The sequence below is a fragment of the Dama dama genome, chromosome 1 (genome assembly GCF_033118175.1).
Source record: "Dama dama isolate Ldn47 chromosome 1, ASM3311817v1, whole genome shotgun sequence".
In the NCBI taxonomy this organism is placed as follows: domain Eukaryota; kingdom Metazoa; phylum Chordata; class Mammalia; order Artiodactyla; family Cervidae; genus Dama; species Dama dama.
Window position 1 is genome coordinate 51,114,130 of NC_083681.1, and position 23,503 is coordinate 51,137,632.

At 45.2% G+C, this 23,503-nt stretch overlaps 1 protein-coding gene across 1 annotated transcript in view; it reads right to left on the reverse strand.

The window, feature by feature from the left end:
• Positions 1–23,503, reverse strand: part of CLPB (ClpB family mitochondrial disaggregase) — a 154,060-nt gene that overhangs the window by 11,833 nt on the left and 118,724 nt on the right. Inside the window, exons 8-11 of the mRNA XM_061149504.1 lie at positions 16,536–16,613; positions 15,271–15,326; positions 10,126–10,170; positions 9,596–9,757 (exon numbers count right to left, since the gene is read on the reverse strand). Coding sequence (XP_061005487.1) covers positions 9,596–9,757; positions 10,126–10,170; positions 15,271–15,326; positions 16,536–16,613 — 341 coding nt within the window. The remainder of the gene's footprint in view (positions 1–9,595; positions 9,758–10,125; positions 10,171–15,270; positions 15,327–16,535; positions 16,614–23,503) is intronic.

A 23,503-nucleotide genomic window follows, 5' to 3' on the forward strand; every position in this document is an offset into this window, starting at 1 on the left:
TCACCTTCCCTCTGCAGTTGGGCAGTTACTGAAAGGCTGTAGTCCTCTGGATGGAGCAGGCTGCCTCACACCTCTCTGCGCCTGCACACGAGGTGTCTACTGCCAACCCTAACATACTGAATTAAGTTAGTCGATGGGGCGTTTCCCCTGGTGCTATGGGCTCTGAGAATGCCTGGAGAGACTAGGTGTCTGGGAGTTTTATTTAAGCTGTGGGCTCCGAGGAGCCAAGATGGCGGAGGAATAGGACGGGGACACCACTTTCTCTCCTACAAATTCATCAAAAGAATAATTGAACGCAGAGCAAACTTCACAAAACAACTTCTGATCGCTAGCTGAGGTCATCAGGCGCCCAAAAAAGCAACCCATTGTCTTCGAAAGGAGGTAGGACAAAATATAAAAGATAAAAAGAGAGACAAAAGAGCTAAGGACAGAGATCCGTCCGAGGAAGGGAGTCTTAATAGAGGAAGTTTGCAAACACCAGGAAACCCTCGCACTGGCGGGTCTGGGGGAAGTTTCTGAATCTTGGAGGGCAACATGACTGGGACGGGAAGAATAAATAAAACCCACAGATTACGTGGCTAAAAGCAACTCCCAGCAAAAAAGTACCCCAGACGCCCGCATCCACCACCAGCAAGTGGGGGCGGAACGGAGAGGAGCCGGCGGCATTGCTTAGGGTAAGGACTAGGCCTGAGTGCCCTGAGGACAATCGGAGGGAGCTTTTGTGAGTTACCAATTTAAACTGTGGGATGGCAAGAGAGAGAGAGATAATTAACCGGCCCGAACACACCGCCGGCCATTCGCAGAACAAAGGGACCGAGCAAGTCCAGAGAAGAGCTCGCAGGCCCAGCCCCGCAGGAGGCAGAGGGGAGAGGAAAGGGGCAGCCTCGCCCCAAGGACCGCATCCCCTACCGCACTGCAAACAGGCCTCCAGTTTCTAATCAAAGATCTCCTGAGATTCTGGATGGTCGACATCCTCCGGGAGGGTCGCGGCGAGACACAGGGTGCAGGCACCCGAGTGGTGCAGGCGGGGACTGGGGCTGGGGACGCGGAGGGCAGAAGGCGCAAGCACCTGACTGGCGCGGGCGGAAACTGAGACTGGGACCGCGGAGGGGAGAAGGCGCGCCGCACCCGGGGAGAGTGCGCTCGTCAAGCTCCTGGCTGCTTGAGGACAGGCACAAAAAGCAGGTGCAGCTTTTTGTTCCGCGCTTTTGTGGAACACCCGAGGGCTGGAACCTCGCGCAGCGCAGGGCCCGCTCCATATAGAACAGCCGGGAGCCTGAGCAGCGTAGACGGGGAAAGCAGCGCCAGCCCCTCCCCGCAGCATGACGGAACTAGCAACCTGAATAAAAGACCACCTCCGCCGGCCTGTGTCAGGGCGGAAATTAGGCACTGACGAGACCGGCAAACAGAAGCCAAATAAAGGGAACCGCTTCAGAAGGGACCGGTGCAACAGATTAAAATCCCTGTAGACTACACTGGAAGGGGCCTGCAGATATCGAGAAGTGTAAGCTGGAACGAGGAGCTATCTGAAACTGAACCGAACCCACACTGACCGCAACAGCTGCAGAGAAATTCCTAGATGTATTTTTACTTTTTTTTTTTTTAAGTAAAAAAAAAAAAAAAAATTTTTTTTTTCTCTTTTATTTTCTTTAAAAATTCCCTATTACTCCCCCATTACTCCGTAACTTTCATTTTCATAGATTTTACGATTTTTTTAATTAGGAAAATTTTTTTTTCTTGTTTTTTTTTTTTTTCTCTTCTATTTTCTATTTTTCTTTTTCTCTTATTTCCTTTTAAAGTCCTCTATTACTCCTCTACTACTCCTTAATTTTCATTTTCACTACACTATAACCTTACAAAAAAAAAGAGAAGCCCTATTTTTAAACCGAACTTCATATACATTTCTAAAATTTTTTTTCTGTGTTTTGGTTTTTGTTTTTAATATTGTATTTTTAAGAGTCTAACCTCTACTCTAGATTTTTAATCTTTGTTTTTCAGTATATGATATAAATTTTGGACATTTAAGAATCCAATATTCAGTTCCCATTTCTATTCAGGAGTGTGTTGATTACTCTCTCCCACTTTTGACTCTCTGTTTTCTACCTCAGGACACTTCTATTTCCTCCCTCCCCCTTCTCTTCCCAATCCAATTCTCTGAATCTCTGTGGGTGTCTGGGCTATGGAGAACACTCTGGGAACAGACAACTGCGTGGATCTGTCTCTCACCTCTTGAGTCCCCCTTTTTCTCCTCCTGCTCATCTCTATCTCCCTCCTCCCTCTCCTCTTCTTCATGTAACTCTGTGAACCTCTCTGGGTGTCCCTCACGGGAGAGAATCTTTTCGCCATTAACCTAGAAGTTTTATTATCAGTGCTGTACAGGTGGAGAAGTCTTGAGACTACTGGAAGAATAAAACTGAAATCCAGAGGCAGGAGACTTAAGCCCAAAACCTGAGAACACCAGAAAACTCCTGACTACATGGAACTTTAAGTAATAAGAGACAGTCTAAAAGCCTCCATACCTACACTGAAACCAACCACCACCCAAGAGCCAATAAGTTTTAGAGCAAGACATACCACGCAAATTCTCCAGCAACGCAGGAACATAGCCCTGAACGTCAACATACAGGCTGCCCAACGTCACACCTAACACGTAGACCCATCTCAAAACTCATTACTGGATACTCCACTGCACTCCAGAGAGAAGAAATCTAGTTCCATGCACCAGAACACCGACGCAAGCTTCCCTAACCAGGAAACCTTGACAAGCCAATTGTCCAACCCCACCCACTGGGTAAAACCTCCACAATAAAAAGGAACCACAGACCTCCAGAATACAGAAAGCCTATTCCAGACACAGGAATCTAAACAAGATGAAAAGGCAGAGAAATACCCAACAGGTAAAGGAACATGAAAAATGCCCACCAAGTCAAACAAAAGAGGAGGACATAGGGAATCTACCTGAAAAAGAATTTAGAATAATGATAATAAAAATGATCCAAAATCTTGAAAACAAAATGGAGTTACACATAAATAGCCTGGAGACAAAGATTGAGAAGATGCAAGAAATGTTTAATACAGACCTAGAAGAAATAAAAAAGAGTCAATTAAAAATGAATAATGCAATAAATGAGATAAAAAACACTCTGGAGGGAACCAAGAGTAGAATAACAGAGACAGAAGATAGGATAAGTGAGGTAGAAGATAAAATGGTGGAAATAAATGAAGCAGAGAGGAAAAAAGAAAAAAGAATCAAAAGAAATGAGGACAACCTCAGGGACCTCTGGGACAATGTGAAATGCCCCAGCATTCGAATCATAGGAGTCCCAGAAGAAGACAAAAAGAAAGGCCATGAGAAAATACTCGAGGAGATAATAGCTGAAAACTTCCCTAAAATGGGGAAGGAAATAGCCACCCAAGTCCAAGAAACCCAGAGTCCCAAACAGGATAAACCCAAAGCGAAACACCCCAAGACACATATTAATCAAATTAAAAAGATCAAACACAAAGAACAAATATTAAAAGCAGCAAGAGAGAAACAACAAATAACACACAAAGGGATTCCCATAAGGATAACAGCTGATCTATCAATAGAAACCCTCCAGGCCAGAAGGGAATGACAGGACATAAGTAATGAAAGAGAATAACCTACAACTTAGATTACTGTACCCAGCAAGGATCTCATTCAGATATGAAGGAGAATTCAAAAGCTTTACAGACAAGCAAAAGGTGAGAGAATTCAGCACCACCAAACCAGCTCTTCAACAAATGCTAAAGGATCTTCTCTAGACAGGAAATGCAGAAAGGTTGTATAAACGTGAACCCAAAACAACAAAGTAAATGGCAACGGGACCACACCTATCAATAATTACCTTAAATGTAAATGGGCTGAATGCCCCAACCAAAAGACAAAGATTGGCTGAATGGATACAAAAACAAGACCCCTATATATGCTGTCTACAAGAGACCCACCTCAAAACAAGAGACACATACAGACTAAAAGTGAAGGGCTGGAAAAAAATATTTCACGCAAACGGAGACCAAAAGAAAGCAGGAGTTGCAATACTCATATCAGATAAAATAGACTTTCAAATAAAGGATGTGAAAAGAGACAAAGAAGGACACTACATAATGATCAAAGGATCAATCCAAGAAGAAGATATAACAATTATAAATATATATGCACCCAACATAGGAGCACCGCAATATGTATGGCAAACGCTAACCAGTATGAAAGAGGAAATTAATAGTAACACAATAATAGTGGGAGACTTTAATACCCCACTCACAACTATGGATAGATCAACTAAACAGAACATTAACAAGGAAACACAAACCTTAAATGACACAATGGACCAGCTAGACCTAATTGATATCTATAGGACATTTCACCCCAAAACATTCAACTTCACCTTTTTCTCAAGTGCACACAGAACCTTCTCCAGAATAGATCACATCCTGGGCCATAAATCTGGTCTTGGAAAATTCAAAAAAATTGAAATCATTCCAGTCATCTTTTCTGACCACAGTGCAGTAAGATTAGATCTCAATTACAAGAAAAAAAATTGTTAAAAATTCAAACATATGGAGGCTAAATAACACGCTTCTGAATAACCAACAAATCATAGAAGAAATCAAAAAAGAAATCAAAATATGCATAGAAATGAATGAAAATGAAAACACAACAACCCAAAACCTATGGGACACTGTAAAAGCAGTGCTAAGGGGAAGGTTCATAGCATTACAGGCTTACATCAAGAAACAAGAAAAAAGCCAAATAAATAACCTAACTCTACACCTAAAGCAATTAGAGAAGGAAGAAATGAAGAACCCCAGGGTTAGCAGAAGGAAAGAAATCTTAAAAATTAGGGCAGAAATAAATGCAAAAGAAACTAAAGAGACCACAGCAAAAATCAACAAAGCTAAAAGCTGGTTTTTTGAAAAAATAAACAAAATTGACAAACCATTAGCAAGACTCATTAAGAAACAGAGAGAGAAGAACCAAATTAACAAAATTAGAAATGAAAATGGAGAGATCACAACAGACAACACTGAAGTACAAAGGATCATAAGAGACTACTACCAGCAGCTCTATGCCAATAAAATGGACAACTTGGAAGAAATGGACAAATTCTTAGAAAAGTAAAACTTTCCAAAACTGAACCAGGAAGAAATAGAAGATCTTAACGGAGCCATCACAAGCAAGGAAATCGAAACTGTAATCAGAAATCTTCCAGCAAACAAAAGCCCAGGACCAGATGGCTTCACAGCTGAATTCTACCAAAAATTTAGAGAAGAGCTAACACCTATCTTACTCAAACTCTTCCAGAAAATTGCAGAAGAAGGTAAACTTCCAAACTCATTCTATGAGGCCACCATCACCCTAATTCCAAAACCAGACAAAGATGCCACAAAAAGGAAAACTACAGGCCAATATCACTGATGAACATAGATGCAAAAATCCTTAACAAAATTCTAGCAAACAGAATCCAACAACATATCAAAAAAATCATACACCATGACCAAGTGGGCTTTATCCCAGGAATGCAAGGATTCTTTAATATCCGCAAATCAATCAATGTAATACACCACATTAACAAGTTGAAAGATAAAAACCATATGATTATCTCAATAGATGCAGAGAAAGCCTTTGACAAAATTCAACACTCATTTATGATTAAAACTCTCCAGAAAGCAGGAATAGAAGGAACATACCTCAACATAATAAAAGCTATATATGACAAACCCACAGCAAGCATCACCCTCAATGGTGAAAAATTGAAAGCATTTCCCCTGAAATCAGGAACAAGACAAGGGTGCCCACTCTCACCACTACTATTCAACATAGTGTTGGAAGTTTTGGCCACAGCAATCAGAGCAGGAGAAGTAAAAGGAATCCAGATAGGAAAAGAAGAAGTGAAACTCTCTCTGTTTGCAGATGACATGATCCTCTACATAGAACACCCTAAAGACTCCACCAGAAAATTACTAGAGCTAATCAATGAATATAAAGTTGCAGGATATAAAATTAACACAGAGAAATCCCTTGCATTCCTATACACTAACAATGAGAAAACAGAAAGAGAAATTAAGGAAACAATACCATTCACCACTGCAACAAAAAGAATAAAATACTTAGGAGTATATCTACCTAAAGAAACAAAAGACCTATACATAGAAAACTATAAAACACTGATGAAAGAAATCAAAGAGGACACAAACAGATGGAGAAACATACCGTGTTCATGGATTGGAAGAATCAATATTGTCAAAATGGCTGTTCTACCCAAAGCAATCTATAGATTCAATGCAATCCCTATCAAGCTACCAACGGTATTTTTCACATAACTAGAACAAATAATTTCACAATTTGTATGGAAATACAAAAAACCTCGAATAGCCAAAGTAATCTTGAGAAAGAAGAATGGAACTGGAGGAATCAACCTGCCTGACTTCAGACTCTACTACAAAGCCACAGTCATCAAGACAGTATGGTACTGGCACAAAGACAGAAATATAGATCAATGGAACAGAATAGAAAGCCCAGAGATAAATCCACGAACCTGTGGACACCTTATCTTCGACAAAGGAGGCAAGGATATACAATGGAAAAAAGACAACCTCTTTAACAAGTGGTGCTGGGAAGACTGGTCAACCACTTGTAAAAGAATGAAACTAGAACACTTTCTAACACCATACACAAAAATAAACTCAAAATGGATTAAAGATCTAAATGTAAGACCAGAAACTATACAACTCCTAGAGGAGAACATAGGCAAAACACTCTCCGACATAAATCACAGCAAGATCCTCTATGACCCACCTCCCAGAATATTGGAAATAAAAGCAAAAATAAACAAATGGGACCTAATGAAACTTAAAAGCTTTTGCACAACAAAGGAAACTATAAGTAAGGTGAAAAGACAGCCCTCAGATTGGGAGAAAATAATAGCAAATGAAGAAACAGACAAAGGATTAATCTCAAAAATATACAAGCAACTCCTGAAGCGCAATTCCAGAAAAATAAATGACCCAATCAAAAAATGGGCCAAAGATCTAAACAGACATTTCTCCAAAGAAGACATACAGATGGCTAACAAACACATGAAAAGATGCTCAACATCACTCTATCAGAGAAATGCAAATCAAAACCACAATGAGGTACCATTACACGCCAGTCAGGATGGCTGCTATCCAAAAGTCTACAAGCAATAAATGCTGAAGAGGGTGTGGAGAAAAGGGAACCCTCTTACACTGTTGGTGGGAATGCAAACTAGTACAGCCACTATGGAAAACAGTGTGGAGATTTCTTAAAAAACTGGAAATAGAACTGCCATATGACCCAGCAGTACCACTTCTGGGCATACACACCAAGGAAACCAGATCTGAAAGAGACACGTGCACCCCAATGTTCATCGCAGCACTGTTTATAATAGCCAGGACATGGAAGCAACCTAGATGCCCATCAGCAGACGAATGGATAAGGAAGCTGTGGTACATATACACCATGGAATATTACTCAGCCATTAAAAAGAATTCATTTGAATCAGTTCTAATGAGATGGATGAAACTGGAGCCCATTATACAGAGTGAAGTAAGCCAGAAAGATAAAGAACATTACAGCATACTAACACATATATATGGGATTTAGAAAGATGGTAATGATAACCCTACATGCAAAACAGAAAAAGAGACACAGATGTACAGAATAGACTTTTGGACTCTGTGGGAGAGGGCGAGGGTGGGATGTTTCGAGAGAACAGCATGTATATTATCTATAGTGAAACAGATCACCAGCCCAGGTGGGATGCATGAGACAAGTGCTCGGGCCTGGTGCACTGGGAAGACCCAGAGGAATCGGGTGGAGAGGGAGGTGGGAGGGGGTATCTGGATGGGGAATACATGTAACTCCATGGCTGATTCATGTCAATGTATGACAAAACCCACTGCAATGTTGTGAAGTAATTAGCCTCCAACTAATAAAAATAAAGGAAAAAATAAAAAAATAAAATAAAAAAAAATAAGCTGTGGGCTCTAGAACTAGAGTGCCTTGGTTCAAACCCTCGATTTCCTCTTCCCAACTGTGTGACCATGGATGAATCAGTTATCTCACTTTATCTCAGTTCCTACATTTGTCACACTAAGGCAGTAATAATGACTATCTTCATATGGTTATTGGGAAGATTAAAGGAGTTGATAAAATAGTGCCTTGCACTTAAAGTACAAAAATGTCAACTTTATCGCATCTCCTTTCTACCTGATAGGCAGGGAGCTCCCAGAGGGCAGGTTGGGGTCTGGTCCATAAGCTGTGTACCTGAATCCCATTAACAGTCTAGAATGGAGTGGGGGGAGTCTCAGAGCACAGGTGCGGAAAACAGAATATGTGACCTTTGAAGGACTGGCCTTCATTCCTCAGTAGGAGTTCTCAGGAGAGGGAGCAGATAAGAGCCTAGGAAGAGGGCAATAAAACTGGGGCAGCCAAGGATGCTGGGCTCAGAGAGGAAGGCAGTGAGTGGGCAGCTGTCGGGACATTTGGATCTGTCTCTGGCTGGCTTGGCACCTGGTGTGCTGTTTGGTCCAGGGGTATCCATTCCTGTATCTCATCCGTGCACCTGTGACGTTTTGGGAAGCAAACCCCTTTCCATTTTCCCAGGGCTGGATGGGGCTGAGTGGAAAGGTGTGCTGGCTAATACAGCTTCTGCACGGGAGCAGAAGGGAGGCCTCACCTGGAACAGGTTTATGTCAGTCCCTCCCCTGACAGTAAGCTCTCCCTCCCCTGCTCAAGATAAGGAGACGTACAGAGGGGAGACCTGGGCTCTGGGACCAGATGTATCTTCAGACCACTTCTGGCTCCTCTGTACAGTAGCTCTGTCACCTTGGGCAAGTCATTTACAACCTCTTGTTTCTACATCTGTTAAAAAAGGTTTCTACCTTGCCTGGCTATTGTGATCATTAGCAATAATGTCTGTAAAGTCTTTAGCACAAGCCTACTATATAGACTGTGCTGAATAAAAGGAAGCTGTTCTCATCTAGAGCTCACTTGGTCAGTTGAGAGGGAGACTATTCTTGTTTGTGATGAGCCAGGAGCTGTTCAGGAGAAGCACGCTCCATAAGCCAGGGCACCACCATTCCATCATCACTGCCATGGTCACAGACAGCACATTACTAACATTTTAAAGAACTGGTGAAGATGACGGAAGGAAGGAGCAGGAGCCGTCTGAGTCAGAAAGGTTCTTGGAGCTTACTGGATCCAGCCTCCCTGTTTTTCACATAAGGTTCCTAGAGATGGAGCAGAGCTGGAACTAACTAAAATTCAGGTCTCACTCTCTCCTGGCACTTCTGCCCCATTCTGTCTCTTTAAAAAGGACCCTGGCCAGCCACAACATTTCAACTTTTGGGCCGTGCTTGTTTTTCCTGGAGTGCCCAGTCTGGGCCTGGTCCAGAGAAGGGGTGAAGCCACATCTGCTAACTGACTGAATGTACACATGAGGAAGCAGGAACTTGACGAACTATTGACTCCAGGCCCACAGGTCCTGCTCATAGCCCCCTCATTACTACAGGTGTCCCCCACCCAAACCCAGCCCAAACTGACTCTCACCTCATCAAACAGCTGCAGCATGATGGTGAGCACATCTGGGTGGGCTTTGTCTACCTCATCAAAGAGCACCACGGCATTGGGGCACTGCTTCAGCTTCTTGGTCAGCTGGCCACCCTCCTCGTGGCCAATGTAGCCTGGTGGGGACCCGATGAACTTGGCCACCTGGTGGAAGGAAAGAATTAAGTTAGGAAGGCCTTTCCATCCTTTCAGTTTCCAATATGGGGCATGCACGATAAGCTGGCTTTGTATACTGTTAAGACTGCCTGTTTCAACAAGGTGAGGTTATCTCTTGGGGTGGAAGGAATCCTGCTGTGATGGGAGAGCAGATGGATCTCTTCTGTGTTTATTCTTCAGAGCAAATTCTATGCAAAACAGATCAGGGACCCCACTGCATACATATGTCCCAAAAGGACAAATTCCAAGGCTACTGTAATTATCTCAGGCCTGAATGACAAGTCACATCAAAATACCCAGGCAGAGTCATGTTGACAGGCTCTCCAAACCACACTTCACCAAGGACTCTCACTCACCTCATGCCGCTCCTGGAACTCAGACATGTCTAGCCTGATGAAACCCTGTGTGGAAACAAGCAGGAGTCCATTGAAGGCAGGAAGGCAGAAGGAAGGGCTAAGGAAGAGAGCACCTCAAATATCTTCCAGGCTTTCAAGCCACACACCAAGCCAAGATTTCCTATCCCATTCTCATGACACAGTGTTTTCTGGCTCCCTGTCTCCTTTTCTGCCCACTCATTCCCTAAATGATTCCCTCACTCCCTACCTTAATAAACCCAGGTCACTTTCCTGCCCTTAAAATGGCACGGAAAGTCTCTTTTTTCAGGCTTCTACCAGGCCTGAGCGCCACATCATCCACTTATCACACATTTCCTGAGGGGGTTCTGTATGTGCTGAGCACTGGAGCTACGTCTGTCCTCCAGGAGCACTGGAGCGGGACAGGCTGATGTAGACAAAGTCAGCCACCACCAGCGTGGACCATGATGAGATGGAGGGGAGCAACAAACACCAGACAGCCTTCCACTCTGCACGTCTACATGGGCACAAGTCCCTTTGTTTTAGCTTTCTTTTATTTTTCAGAGTGTAGTTGATTTGCAAAGCTGTTAGTTTCAAGGGTACCACAAAATGATTCAGTTATACCTACACACAAACACACATATATATTCTTTTTCAGATTCTTTTCCATTACAGGTTATTACAAGATATTGAATATAGTTCCCTGTGCTATACAGTAGGTCCTTGTTGTTTATCTTTTTTATACATAGTGTATATCTGTTAACTCCAAACTGTTAATTTATCCACTCACCATTTCCCCTTCAGTAACTACAAGTTTGTTTCCTGTCTGTGAGTCTATTTCTATTGTGTAAATAAGTTCATTTGTATCACTTTTTAGGCTGCCCATATAAATGATATCACCTGATTTTTGTCTTTCTCTGACTTACTTTACATAGTTTGATAATTTCTAGGTCCATCCCTGTTGCTGCAAATGGCATTATTTCATTCTTTTTGATGGCTTCATAATATTCCATTACACCACAACACACCCACACACATACTACATCTTCTTTATTTATTCCTCCGTCGATGGACATTTGCCATGTCCTGGCTATTGTAAACAGTGCTGCTATGAACACTGGGGGTGCATGTATCTCTTTGAATTAGAATTTCCATCATCTCCAGATATATGCCCAGGAGTAGGACTGCTGGATTATATAACTCTAGTTTGTTTGTTTTTTTTTAAGACTCTCCATACTGTTTTCCAGAGTGGTTGCATGAATTTATATTCCCATCACCAACAAAGGAGGGTTCCCTTTTCTCTACACCCTAGTTTATTTTTCTTTTAAACTAATAAATCTGATTTATTTACACATTTTCATGTCATTTAAGAGCTCTCCACAACATTGTTTGCAGCCCTTCTCTCTCCATGGTTGGGCCTAGGGGTGATTTCCAGGGAGGTGGCCTCCTGGGTGAGGCCCTACCACAATTAGCCCCAGGGATAGAACACTGTCTAGAGCGGGATTTGTGAGTTAACACAAGCATAATGCCCACTCCTTTTCATGAAGAACTCAGGGACTTAGGGTGTTATAAGGGCATTCAGAGGTGCCCTGTCTCTCCACCCAGATAAGGGTTCCCCAGAGACTCCTCAGGCTCCTCTCCTACTGGCACCCACTGACTATACCTCTCCTGAGAGCTGAGGAACAGGGGGTGCCAAGACCTGAGAGGGAGGTATTAATGGCTATATCTGAAATGCAGGCCATATTCTAGTTCAGCTGCTGGTCAGAAATTCAGTCTGTGAAGTATTCTAGTTTTCTCTGTCCTGTCAGCCTGTATCTGAGGTACAGGGTGGCAGAAAGCCCTGGACTCGGCTTCCCACCCCAGTTCTCCACCGTCTGTGGCCTTGACCAGGCTGCCTCCCCTTTTAGAGCTGCTGCTGCTTCGCCCTACATCCTCTCCTTGTTTCACCTGAGGAGAGGCCCTAACCCAAGAGGTGGGAAAGACTCCGGAGAGGTTCTTAAGGCCATGTGGGGGTGATCACTGCTATCAAGCATGAAGCATTAGCCAGTAAGCATCGTCACAGTGCCCCAGGCAGCTCAGCCAAGAGAGACACAGGCTTCAGGGAGGGTAGGAAGACAGACATGGGGAAGCTGGGAGTGCTGCCCAAATGGAGCAATGGGCTGGAAGCCACGAGATGAGCATCTGATAACAGCTGACACTCACTGGGTGCTTACTATGTGCCTGGTGATGTTCTAAGCAAGCTATAAAGGGTAAGTCTAAGAGATAAGTACTATTACCATCCCCACTTTATAGATGAGAAGACTGAGTCATGGATTAAAGTAATTTGTCCAGGGTCTCAAACCGACAATCTGGCTCCAAGTCTGTGCTCTTAGCCTCTATACTCTATTGCCTCAAATTTCCCACTCCCTCAATCAGCTAGGCTTTTGGCATCTTCATCTTAAGGGTTCTGAGTTTTGTGCCCAGAACCAGGGTCAGTCACTGTCCTATGATAACAGGGAGTATAGACTTCAGTGCTTACTTACTCTTACGTCAAGTTACTAAGTCCTTCTACTGATTTGCTAAGTAACTCTGAACAAATCTCAGGGCTTGATTTTCTTAGCTGGAATAATTTTGGTTTCACATGATCTTAGCTGAGGGTTATCTAGAAGTGAGGCAACAATAATAACAATACTATCCAACATGTATTGATTGCTTACTAATGAGCCAAGAATAGTGTACAGCATTTTACATCATTATCTCACTTAACCTTCATGATAATCCAGCGAGATAGGTACCATTATTGAACACATTTTACAGATGAGGAAATGGATGTAAACAGAGATCTCAGCCAACTCCACAGAGTAGTTTACAGCTGAACTCAGATCCCTGCTCTTGATCCCTTCATCGTACTGATGCTATTAACTGTGGTCTTTAGGGCTCCACCACTCTACCTCAGGATGAAATCACAGGATGCCATTAAGGCTTTTTTCTCAAGGATTATTAACTCTAATAATGGAAGTTAATAAAGCTGCTCAATTTGGGAAAAACAGTGGAGGTTAAAGAGAGAAAAAAAAAAGCTCATAGGAGGTCTGATAAAGAAATTATAAAAATGCGCAAACAGGGATTTCTCTGGCAGTCCAGTGGTTAAAACTTCGTGTATCCACTGCAGGGGGGCATGGGATCAATTCCTGGTCAGGGAACAAATATCCCATATGCTGTGTGGTGTTGCCAAAATAAGAAAAAAGTGCAAACAAATCTTTGTGAGGTAGCCAAGTCTGGAGGTATCAGTGACTCTCTTCAAATGAGGAAACTAAGGTACAGAAAGCCAGAGCTTGAATTCAAGTCACCGACTCCCAGACCAGTGCTTGTTCATTGAGTGAGCCCTCCTTTACACTGGGCCCTGTATACGACACTCCCCACACATCAGTCCTTGGATCCTGGCAACATCAGGTATCCTGGTTAGACAGTTTACAGTTCAGAACCCTCAGATTACAAAGGCACGTCTCAAACATGCCTGTTACATGGCCAGAGAATGTCTGTGCTAAACACAGATGTTGTAATGAACTGATCCACAGGGCTGGTGAAGGTAGGAGTTTTATAAAAGTACCAACTATGATTTAAAAATAAAATACATGGATGATTATACTGGGCTTCTCATGCTCCTCATCTCCCTATGAGACATGAGGACAAAAAGGACAAATTTATAATGTAGTCTTCTTTTGCAACAGATAACAACGGTATTGAGAGAATAGCTGACAGATTGGATTCTCGTTTTACTTCTTCCCCTAACAGGTGATTTTGGGCCCTTAACATTGCATGGTCTCAGTTTTCTCATCTGAAAAGTGGCTCTAATTTGGCATTTAAGCTATTTTCCTTGTAAGATCAAATAAGACAGTAGAGAGTGCTGTGAAAGGATGGAGTGATGGATAAATACGAGACAAGGGATCAGGTACTTGATGGGTGTTAGAGCCTGAGCTTACTGTGATTCACAGTATCTCACTTGATGCGCACAATAACCTTAGACACAGGACTGATTAACTTCATTTCGAGGCAACAGTTGAAACTTGGAGGGGTAAAGCAACCTGCCTAGGGCCTGTAGAACCTGCGCCAAGGAATGGCTGACTCCAGAGCCTGGATCACCCAGCCCACTATCTCCAAGGGGAGAGGGTGGTACTTCCGTCTCCTAGGTGAGGCATGCACTGAAGGATGCCATCGTCAGCTTTCAGGACATCCTGCACAAGTTGAAATCTGCCTCTCGTTTAGATGCTCCAACTGAAAAAACACTTGCACCATCCATCTTTTATCAAGCCCTCTCTCCTTTCTACATCAGCAAGTCAGCAGATACTTTCCTTCTACTTCCACTGTTTATGAAGACATATTAGACAGCTTGGATAAGGAGATTATAATTTGTAATTAAATATTAACCTTTCTGACAGTATTAAAATTAAACCACTCAGAATTCTTCATCCCTAATCAGGTGGTTCCTGCCCGTAACTACATCTTTCCTAATAGTCTCACTAGTTTATGGCCCTTCCCAGAGTGCTAATTGTTTCAATCGCTGCCAACCTGATGAATTGTCCTAAAAATGGCATTTCGGTTGGCGCGTATTAGCATGCCGTGCACTGCTTCTTGCCTGCCTGCCTGTCGAGTGGGTCTGCCCTGGCTTTGGCTGAGGCAGCTCATAGCTACTGGCAGAGTCAGCAGAAGGGGCCATGGATGCAGCTCAGGAGGACATGGCCTCAGCTACCTTGTTTTCTGTGGCTGCCAGGCCCTCAGAGAGGTGGTGAAGGGGGAGCTGGGCCACAGCAGGACAGGAGTTGGCCAGGACTCTGTTGCTGGCAGAAATCTGGGCAGTTCCTTATTGCCTCGGCTGGGGAGGCTTTCCACAGAAATTAGGCAAGGGCACCCAGGGTCATGGGCAACCTGCGATGCCTCCAGACTGGGAAGCTAGGAGGAAGAGAAATGTCTGGTTTTAAGTTGAAATGTTTCTGCAGTCTCCAAGGACTGCTCTGACATCTTTCTCTGTGTGAAACAATTTCTTGTCAGCCTTAGAAAGTCAAACTGAGCAGGTGCTGGAAAGCCAGAGTCTGAACAAGGGGATGGGCACTTGTGGGATGGAGTGGTGAACTCTCCATGGCCTGCTAACTGCACCTAGGTTCCAGCCCTTACCTTTTTGGCATCTTTGTGCATATATTTGGCTGTCTGCTTGGCCAGTTCTGTTTTTCCTAGTAGAAGGAAAAGAGAAGTATTGGGTTAGGAGATGACTATCTCCTGGAATGAAAGAATATTAGAAATGCATGGATGCTGGAAATAATACATGTTATGGAAGGGAACACTGAGGCTCAGAAAGGGTGACTCTCAAAGCCACCAAGGGAAAACTGATGGTAAATATGGGACCAGAATCAAAGCCTGCATTGTATCTTGATTTTTCTGTGGATGGGGACTGAAGCTTTCTTTCTACAGTAGCATCTAAAAGTGGGAGGTTGACTCATACAATCCAGAGCCATCTTGTCCTTTGAATCCCAGCACAAACCTTGCTTTTCCTAGAAGCACCTTGATTTCCTGGCTCATTGTACTGTCTCTCTCTGGACATCCATGGTCTTGCCATCCAAGCTAGGCCCTGGAGCCAGAGGCCAAACAGAGGTTAGGAGAGGATAGAAACCACCCCTCCCTGGCTTTACAGCTTTTCTTTGTAACATAAAGAAAGGATGACAATACCAAAGTGATGACTCTGAAGGGCCATTTGGTTTGATGGTCAAGTCTTTGGAAGTCACTGCCTGTCTAGTATGGGTCAAGTTCTATGGTATAGTGTGAAGTAATGGTAACCCTTTGGGACCCTACATCAGAGGCAGCATCCATGAAGATGCTGAGTGGGGAAGAGGAAGCAACAGATGCATGTAATTCCCCATAAAGACAATGGGAGGGCAGTGATGGTGGGACTATGAAGATGGAGAGTGAGAGGGTGAGAACACTTCAGATAATCCAGCCCAACTGGCTATAAAAATCCCCAACCCATTTTACTGCAACCAGTTCTGCTATGCACTTAGCACTGTGCTGACCACCAGTGGCTTTCTTTAGCTTTCTAGAGGGTTCTGGCCCAGGCTACACTAGATAAGGCTGGTGCCCTGGGCAGTGGAAATGGTTCAATTATTCCTACAGGGCAGCCTCTGGGGTTGCAGAGTGGCTGGACCAGGACTAACAGGCCCCCAACGGCCTGGCCCTCCTGGTGAATCAGGCCCTACACCACAGCTTCCAGAGGGAGAGGCATAATTCCAGCTGTTCCAATGTGACAGATGATCCTCTGCTGGCTCTGTAATTCGAAGGCAGTTGTTTTGGGAGCTGGAGTTGAACTAGAGGAGGGTCGTGTGACTCTGGCCCATAGCAGCTGGGGCTCCACAGTTCTCCTCCCCATAGGCTGATCTACTCCCTGTTACCTATTCCAGATGATCCCAAGAAGAGGAAGACCAGGGGGTGTTCTTCGTCGTACCAGCCATTCTCCTTCCTCCGGATCGCTATGGCCAAACACACAAGACGGGAGGACAGGGAGGGAGGCAGATAAATCAATGACACAAAAGGCAGGATAATTATCACTAAGTATACAATATGTTTTACTGCTCTGCGCCCACTCAAAGTCCTCACTACCATTAGTGCTGCCTAATCTGATTAGCTGGCAAGGCCCCTAGAGACACCTAATCAGGTTAGCATGGATTTGGAAAGCTGCCCAGAGCAGATTTCGGATAAAGTTTTCCAGGATGAGCACTCAGCGTTGCCAGGGAAACTGAAAGGCTGGTGGATGGTGAATGGAGGTGAACGGGGTGGGGGCTGGTGAAGGAGAAATGGAGAGGAACTTAGCTCTCGGCTGGTAACCCATCTACTCACAACTGGTTGGTGGCTGAGTCTGCCCGTATGCAAATGGGAGAGGCAGAAGCCCATGGCAGGGCCTCAGGGACTGGGGGTGTGAGCTGTGAACTCTTTCCCATTTGGGGGAAGTAAGGTCTGCTGTTAGGAAATACAGCCAAATGCACTTTCTGGAAGCCAGTCAAGGGTATTGTGGAGCTAAGGGCAAGGAAAGGTGAGCCACTCGATAGCACCTCCACAAACCATAGCCTCCACTGGACAGAGGTGCGGGAGGGGAACAGACATGTACCAAGTTCCTTGGGGCTCAGCTCTGCTACAGTAAGCGCTGACCTCGCCTCTCCAGGATGGAATATATAATCCAGGGCTCTGCATGTCATACAGGGTGGGAGAACCAGGCTCAGAAGCGTCACCCAAGTCTAAGAGTAAGGAGCAGAATGAAGCAGAACCATCCAAAGAATCATTTATTAAACATGTCATCTCCTAGGCCCAATGGAAAAATCGCCAACATTTTATTACTCAAGACCCATACAGATAACCCTGAGTGGAAAATATTATTTTCAACTCCATCAGATTGAATAGGAATCTGAAACAAGAGATAAAGATATCTACCCAAGTCACATAACTAGTAGATTACCAGCTGACTGGTGGAGATGGTAGAGTTGCATTGCTAAACCTGTCTTCTATTTTGGTCACATATGGTTACAAAAAGTGGGATTAATTTGGGTTGCATAAATGGAAACATGCAGTCAGAAGCAGGAAGGGGAGAGAGCACTGCACAATGTCAAGGTCGGTCTGCAGATGGAACAGCATATAGGGTCTGCTTCTCAGAGTGCTGAGGGGAGATGAGCAAAGGTATATATGTCGGAGGACAAGGCCTGGAAACCAAGTCAATGGAGTAGGAGTTGACAGTCTTAGGGAAGTGTCTTCAGTTTGAGGTGCAAAGATCCTACACACTATATACTGTGTGGTATGATCTGTGTGGCTGGGTTTCATAGAAGTGGCTGGAGAGGTCGGGGAAGGCTTTCAGAAGAAGTGGAACTGATGACAGATCAGACTGGGCAGGATCTGGAGGGGCAGAGGTGGCAGCATGACAGAGGTGGGGGGGCGGGGACAGGAATGAACATGAGTAGCTGTGGGCGGGATCAGACTACAGAGGTCTCGAATGCCTGTCTCAGGAGTTCAGGTCCACACTGCGGGCTTTCTCACCTCAATCTCTAATGCTTCTTCCTAAGATACTTTCTAGTTCTGGCCTCAGAAAAAACAGAAACTGCAACCTTGTGAACACCGGACAAGCCACCCTGCCTGCCCAGGATTCTCTCCCTGAGATTTCTGAGAGGAGTCTGAGAAACCACTCAGTCTAACCTCTCCCTTGGGTTAGGCTCAGATCATCTCTAAACTGACTGGCTTGGTCCTCTCGAAGACTGGCCATGAGGGGAACCCACAGGCTAGGCATGAAGACAAAGAAGCCCCAGCCTGGCGAGAGGGGAGGCCCCAGTGATCTGACAGAAGCAACACCCTGTGGGTGAGGGTGTTTGGGGAGGTAGATACCTATAAAATGACAAAGGCTAGACTTCTGTGAATATATGTGTAGGATGTGTGCTGAGGTAATGGTGAGAATGGGGGGTTATCTGAAAGGAGTCACACTTTTCCAGAAGTTGGCTAAGTTGAGAATCTAGGTTTGAAAGAAGCTGGGCATAAACTGGATTCAGCTTTCATGGGGGTATCTGGGGAGGCCAAAGTACCCAGGCATCACTCAAATGGGGAGCCCAGGGAAAGAGGTTCCCCAGGTGTCATGAACCTGGGGTTCTGATCTTGACTTCTCTTTTACGAAGCTTCCCAGCCCACCAAGAGCTACATGCCTCTGGGCTAAGCAGTTCAAAAACACCATGGAGAACATGGAATTGGATTACGCCTGGGGCCATCTTTCCCCCCCCTTCTTTTCTAATAACGCACCTGGGAGAGAGCTCTTTATAATGCCAAGCAGACTCCACTGCACAGCTGTCCCTGGTCAATTCTGCCGGACTCAGGGCATGAGTCTGGGGTGGGCTTGATCTGGGCCCCCCGTGAAACAGGCAAAATGCCAACCATTAAACAATTACAACTCTGGATATTTCTAATAATATCTGAAGAGAAAAACGGCCAAGCAGATGGTGTCCGACAATGAAAAATGGAAGTAGCTAGGGAAGACTGAAGAAGGTGGGGCCCCGGGTGTGTGGTTGGCAGGGCGGCTGAGACAGAGACATGGCTGGGTCCATTTGGGATGCGGCCACAGATATTCGTGCTCTCACTGTGGACAAGCAAATGCAGCAACTTCCTCTGCTAGCACTTCAGAGCCTATAAAGAACTTCTGTAGACATAACTTCATTTGAGGCTGGTTACAAACCCACGAGTCAGGCAGGGCACGTAACTTGATTCCCATTTTACAGATGAGATCATACATGTAAAGACGTGAGGTGACCTGCTCAAGATTATGCAGGTAAATAATGAACCTGCGCTTTACCCCTCATGCTGGCCAGCTCTTGAACCTGAACTGGTGATTCAGGAGTTTAGAGGGAGGAGTTGGCTGTTTCCCACACAGCACTTCCTCATTCCCTCACCTCACTTGGGAAGTTGCTCCTCTGCAGTCTTTCAGTCTGGCTGACTCAGTCACTCCATACATGGTCTCAGGAGCCCCTGCCCCTGACCATCTCTTGACCAGTGCTCTTTGGGCTTGAGATGGTCTCAAGGTCCCCTGAGCAGGAAGCTTATCCCATCTGGCCAGTCCCATCTCTGGGGCTCCAACAGGCTTGGCAGCCTCTCCATACGCTGGACCAGTGACAGGGTCCCCTTGCTGGGTTCTTCTGGCCATGTGGACCACGACCATTCATCCTACATCTCACCTGCAACAACTCTTCTGGCTTACTCCGTATCACATCGGCCCCAATAACCCCCATGTTCATTGATGGGGTGGTGCGGTGGGGAGGGCAGGAGCTACAGGATCTAGTTTGGGGTCCCGGCTCTGTCACTTATTAGTTGACTTTGAGCAAAACACTTACTCCTTTAGAAGCTTGGTTTCTTCATCTCTAAAATGGGACTAGCCATACCTGCTCAGGTGGCCCCTTGTGAAGATTAAAATGAGTTAATGGTTATGAAAGTGATTTGTTAAGTTGCAAAAAAAAAAAAAAAGAATAATAATAAAAATAACGGTAGTCATAGCAGCAGTGGGGGCACAAGCCATTAGCATTTTACAGAGATGTGCATGCTATTTTACAGAGAGCCCTTTCATCCTTACAATACTTCAGAGAAGTAAGCATTATCTCTCCATGTTACAGAGGAAGAGGCTAGGTTCAGAGAGGGACAACGGGATGGTTTCATCTGTCTGCACCCTCATAACAGGGGGAGGGTAAGTCCCGATTTGATTGTGTATTTCGTGGGTGCATGTCTTAGGCCTATTTCCTGAGGGACTTTTGTAAAACATTGGTATAATATGTGCTGACTAAATGAATTAATTGTTGGTCTTCCTGGAATCACAAGGGGCAAAGAACAGATACTTCAGCTCCCATTTTACAGGGAAGAGTGATGCCTGGATCCAAGAGTCTCTTACGGCTCCAAGTGGTTACTATTACCCTTGGGTAAAGAAGGCTTCCATTCTCTTCTTAACTTCCCTCCAGGGAGCCTTATCCATTTGTTTAGCAAAAAAGCTCTGTGTTGAGTGTTGGGGCACCTACAAAGAAACCAAAAACAGGTCTGCACCTCTTGGGTGAACGCTGCTATGAAAACTGTGCGTGCCAAGTGGTATGGAGTACTATGAAAAGCGTGGGAAACGCCATTTGTTTCTGACTGTGACTTGGGGCCGAAGCATAAGGGGGAGATGGCTAGGCAGTCAGGATATGATGGCACATTCCAGGAGGAAAGCTCCAGTGTGTGCAAAACTCAAGTGAAACGAAAGAACTGCCTTCTCCTCCCATGCCAGGCCTTTGCCTCCATCTAGCTCAAGGTTTTGGGGGAGTCTGGGTAGGCTGACTCATCTCTCCTGATAAGTTCTACTGATGCAGCAGATTTTTTTTTAATCTAACCTGGAACAGTCTGCCCCATGCTTGTGCCACCTCCTAGGGGAACCTATCCTTCAGAGGAATTCCACAGTTCAGTCACCTAAATGTCTATTAGTATCTTCTGTCTAAGCTTACAGGTTCAAGGGGCATAGCTCAGCAAGTGCTTGCTTCTGGCACCCTGGGTTTGGTGGATGATAAGAGAAAAGCTCTCTTTTTAGTCTGTCAGGAGTATTCTTTCTGAAGGCAAACTATTGCTACCGAGGAGTTAACGTACTAAAATTGCAAATAGCTTTTGTTGAGCCCACCCACTGTGTTCGTGAGTGCCTCGTAGGCTATGGTTAGGTTAAGGTTAGGGACCCTATGGGTTAGGGACCACTGGAGGGAAGACTGACACCCTTCCAGAAAGAGGTTGAAATAAGAATCTGTGCTCAGGAGAGGCAGAATCTCAAGATGTGTTTAGACTTTGTTCATCTGAGTTTACTTGGGTTCAACAACCTTTTACATACCTGCATGCCAACTCTGGGGAAACAGACCTGAAAGAGAGGTAGTTTCTGACTTTTGCAGGAAGAAAGACATACAAACTGACGCTACGTGGTAAGGGCAACAAAAAAAAGTGTCCACAGGAAGCGCACAGAAAGGCCCTGCACCAGGCGGAGAGTTAAGGAAAGCTTCCTGGATAAGGCATGGGTCAGGTCCTGGCAGGCGAGCAGAAGGGCAGAGCAGTCCAGACAATAAGAAGAGCAGGGGCACAGGAGGGACTCCTGAAGTGGGGAGGTGGAACTTAAGAAGTTTTCTAAATTAAAAACAACAACAACAACAACAACAACAAGTTTTCTAAATTAATCACTACCTCTCTACAACTCAGAGATGATCTGGATCTATTTCTCAGATTACAAACAGGACTCCAAAGGAGGGTCCAGAAAGCTAGCTGCAGCACTCAGGAAGATTACATTTCTGGATTAGTCAAAGAGGGAGGTGGAGTATGAGATAGGATGGTGCACCGACTGTGTGTATATACGGGTGATATTAAGGTTCTGAATTCGGGTCAGACCCAGGCTTAGAAGAGCGGTCAAGGTGGTAGAGCTTCCCTGGGGAGTTCACAGGCTTCAGAGTCAATGGGGACCAGATGCAATGGGCTTCGGGCATAGGCCTCTGGTCAGAGGGAGCCACTGGGAAGCCTCCACGGGTGCAGGTTGCCCAGAAGAGGCTTCTTGGAGCAGGTCTGGGGAATGGGATGTCCCCTCAAAGGGTCAAAGGCTGACTAGCATGGGTGTTGTAAACAACGATTTTGCTACACTCACATTCTTAGTGTGCTTGTGAACAACTAGGAAGCAGGCTTAACAGCTTCTCTTCTTTCCTCAGAGCACATCACAGAGATGGACAAGGGGCCATAACCAAAGTAATTAATGTGACAAACTGCACTAAGCATCTACCTTGATTGGAGGGCTGTGCCAGGAACTGGGAAAACAAAAATGATTCAGTCAGGGTCTCTGCCCTCAGGAGTCTATTGCTCCTGAAATATAAAAACTATCCCGAGGGTGAGAGATGGGCAGGGCTAGGGTGGGGAAGGGGCCAGAAGAAAGGACGTTTCAAGCAGAGAGGGCAGCATCCACAAATATAGGTGGGAGATCAACGCAGCATGTGCAGGGCGGCAGAAGTAGCCATTGTGTGCAGTCGGGGGGAGGGGGGCAGCTGGGGAAGTGGGGGAGGGCAGCAGGGGTGGGCCCTAATGCCAGGCCAAGGCAGTCACTCAAGAATTTTACACAGGGTTTTTTGTTTTGTTTTTACACTGTACAAAGCTGACTCCAGCTAGGGGGAAGTGATTATAGGGGAAGAAAAGGAGGCAGAGAGGCCAACAAGGAGACCACCACGAGGTTCGGACAGGAGAGACTGAGGTCCTGAGCTGGAGGCCCTTGGTGGTATTAGGAATGGAGGGGAGAGGCTAGGTGTGAGATCTATTTAAGAGGTAGAATGATAGAACTTGAAGGGCTGTAAGGGGAAGGAAGGGCCAAGGAAACATCTAAGCTTCTACTCAGGAGACCAGGGAATGGTGGGGCCTTTACTGAGACAGGACCACCGGAGGTGAAGGGGTGGAGGAGGGGAGCAGAGTCTAGACCTGAAGAGACAGCTGGCTGACTTTCTGAGGATGGTGGGCACAGAGGCTCTGAGCTCCCACTAGAACAGGCATCCTCCCCTTCCCCATGATCAAGAACAGCTCTGGAAGGAGAACCTCACACTCAATGTCAGTGCTCTGGCTTGTGGTCTGCATGTTGGCCCTGCTTTGGCTCCAGTGACCCGAGAAGACCAGAGAGGCCATGGGGGCCTGGGCTGTGGGGTCAGTGCTTCTTCTCCTCCATTTTTAAGGCCGTAACTGTGCGCCAGCCTTGCTAGAAGCCCTGCAGCTGGGGATCACACTGATAAATTCACTGTATTACTTTGCACAAATCAATATCCCAGCACTTACCAGGGGTTGATGTGACCGAAATTGGTTTCAGCCAATTCGTGAGGGTAAT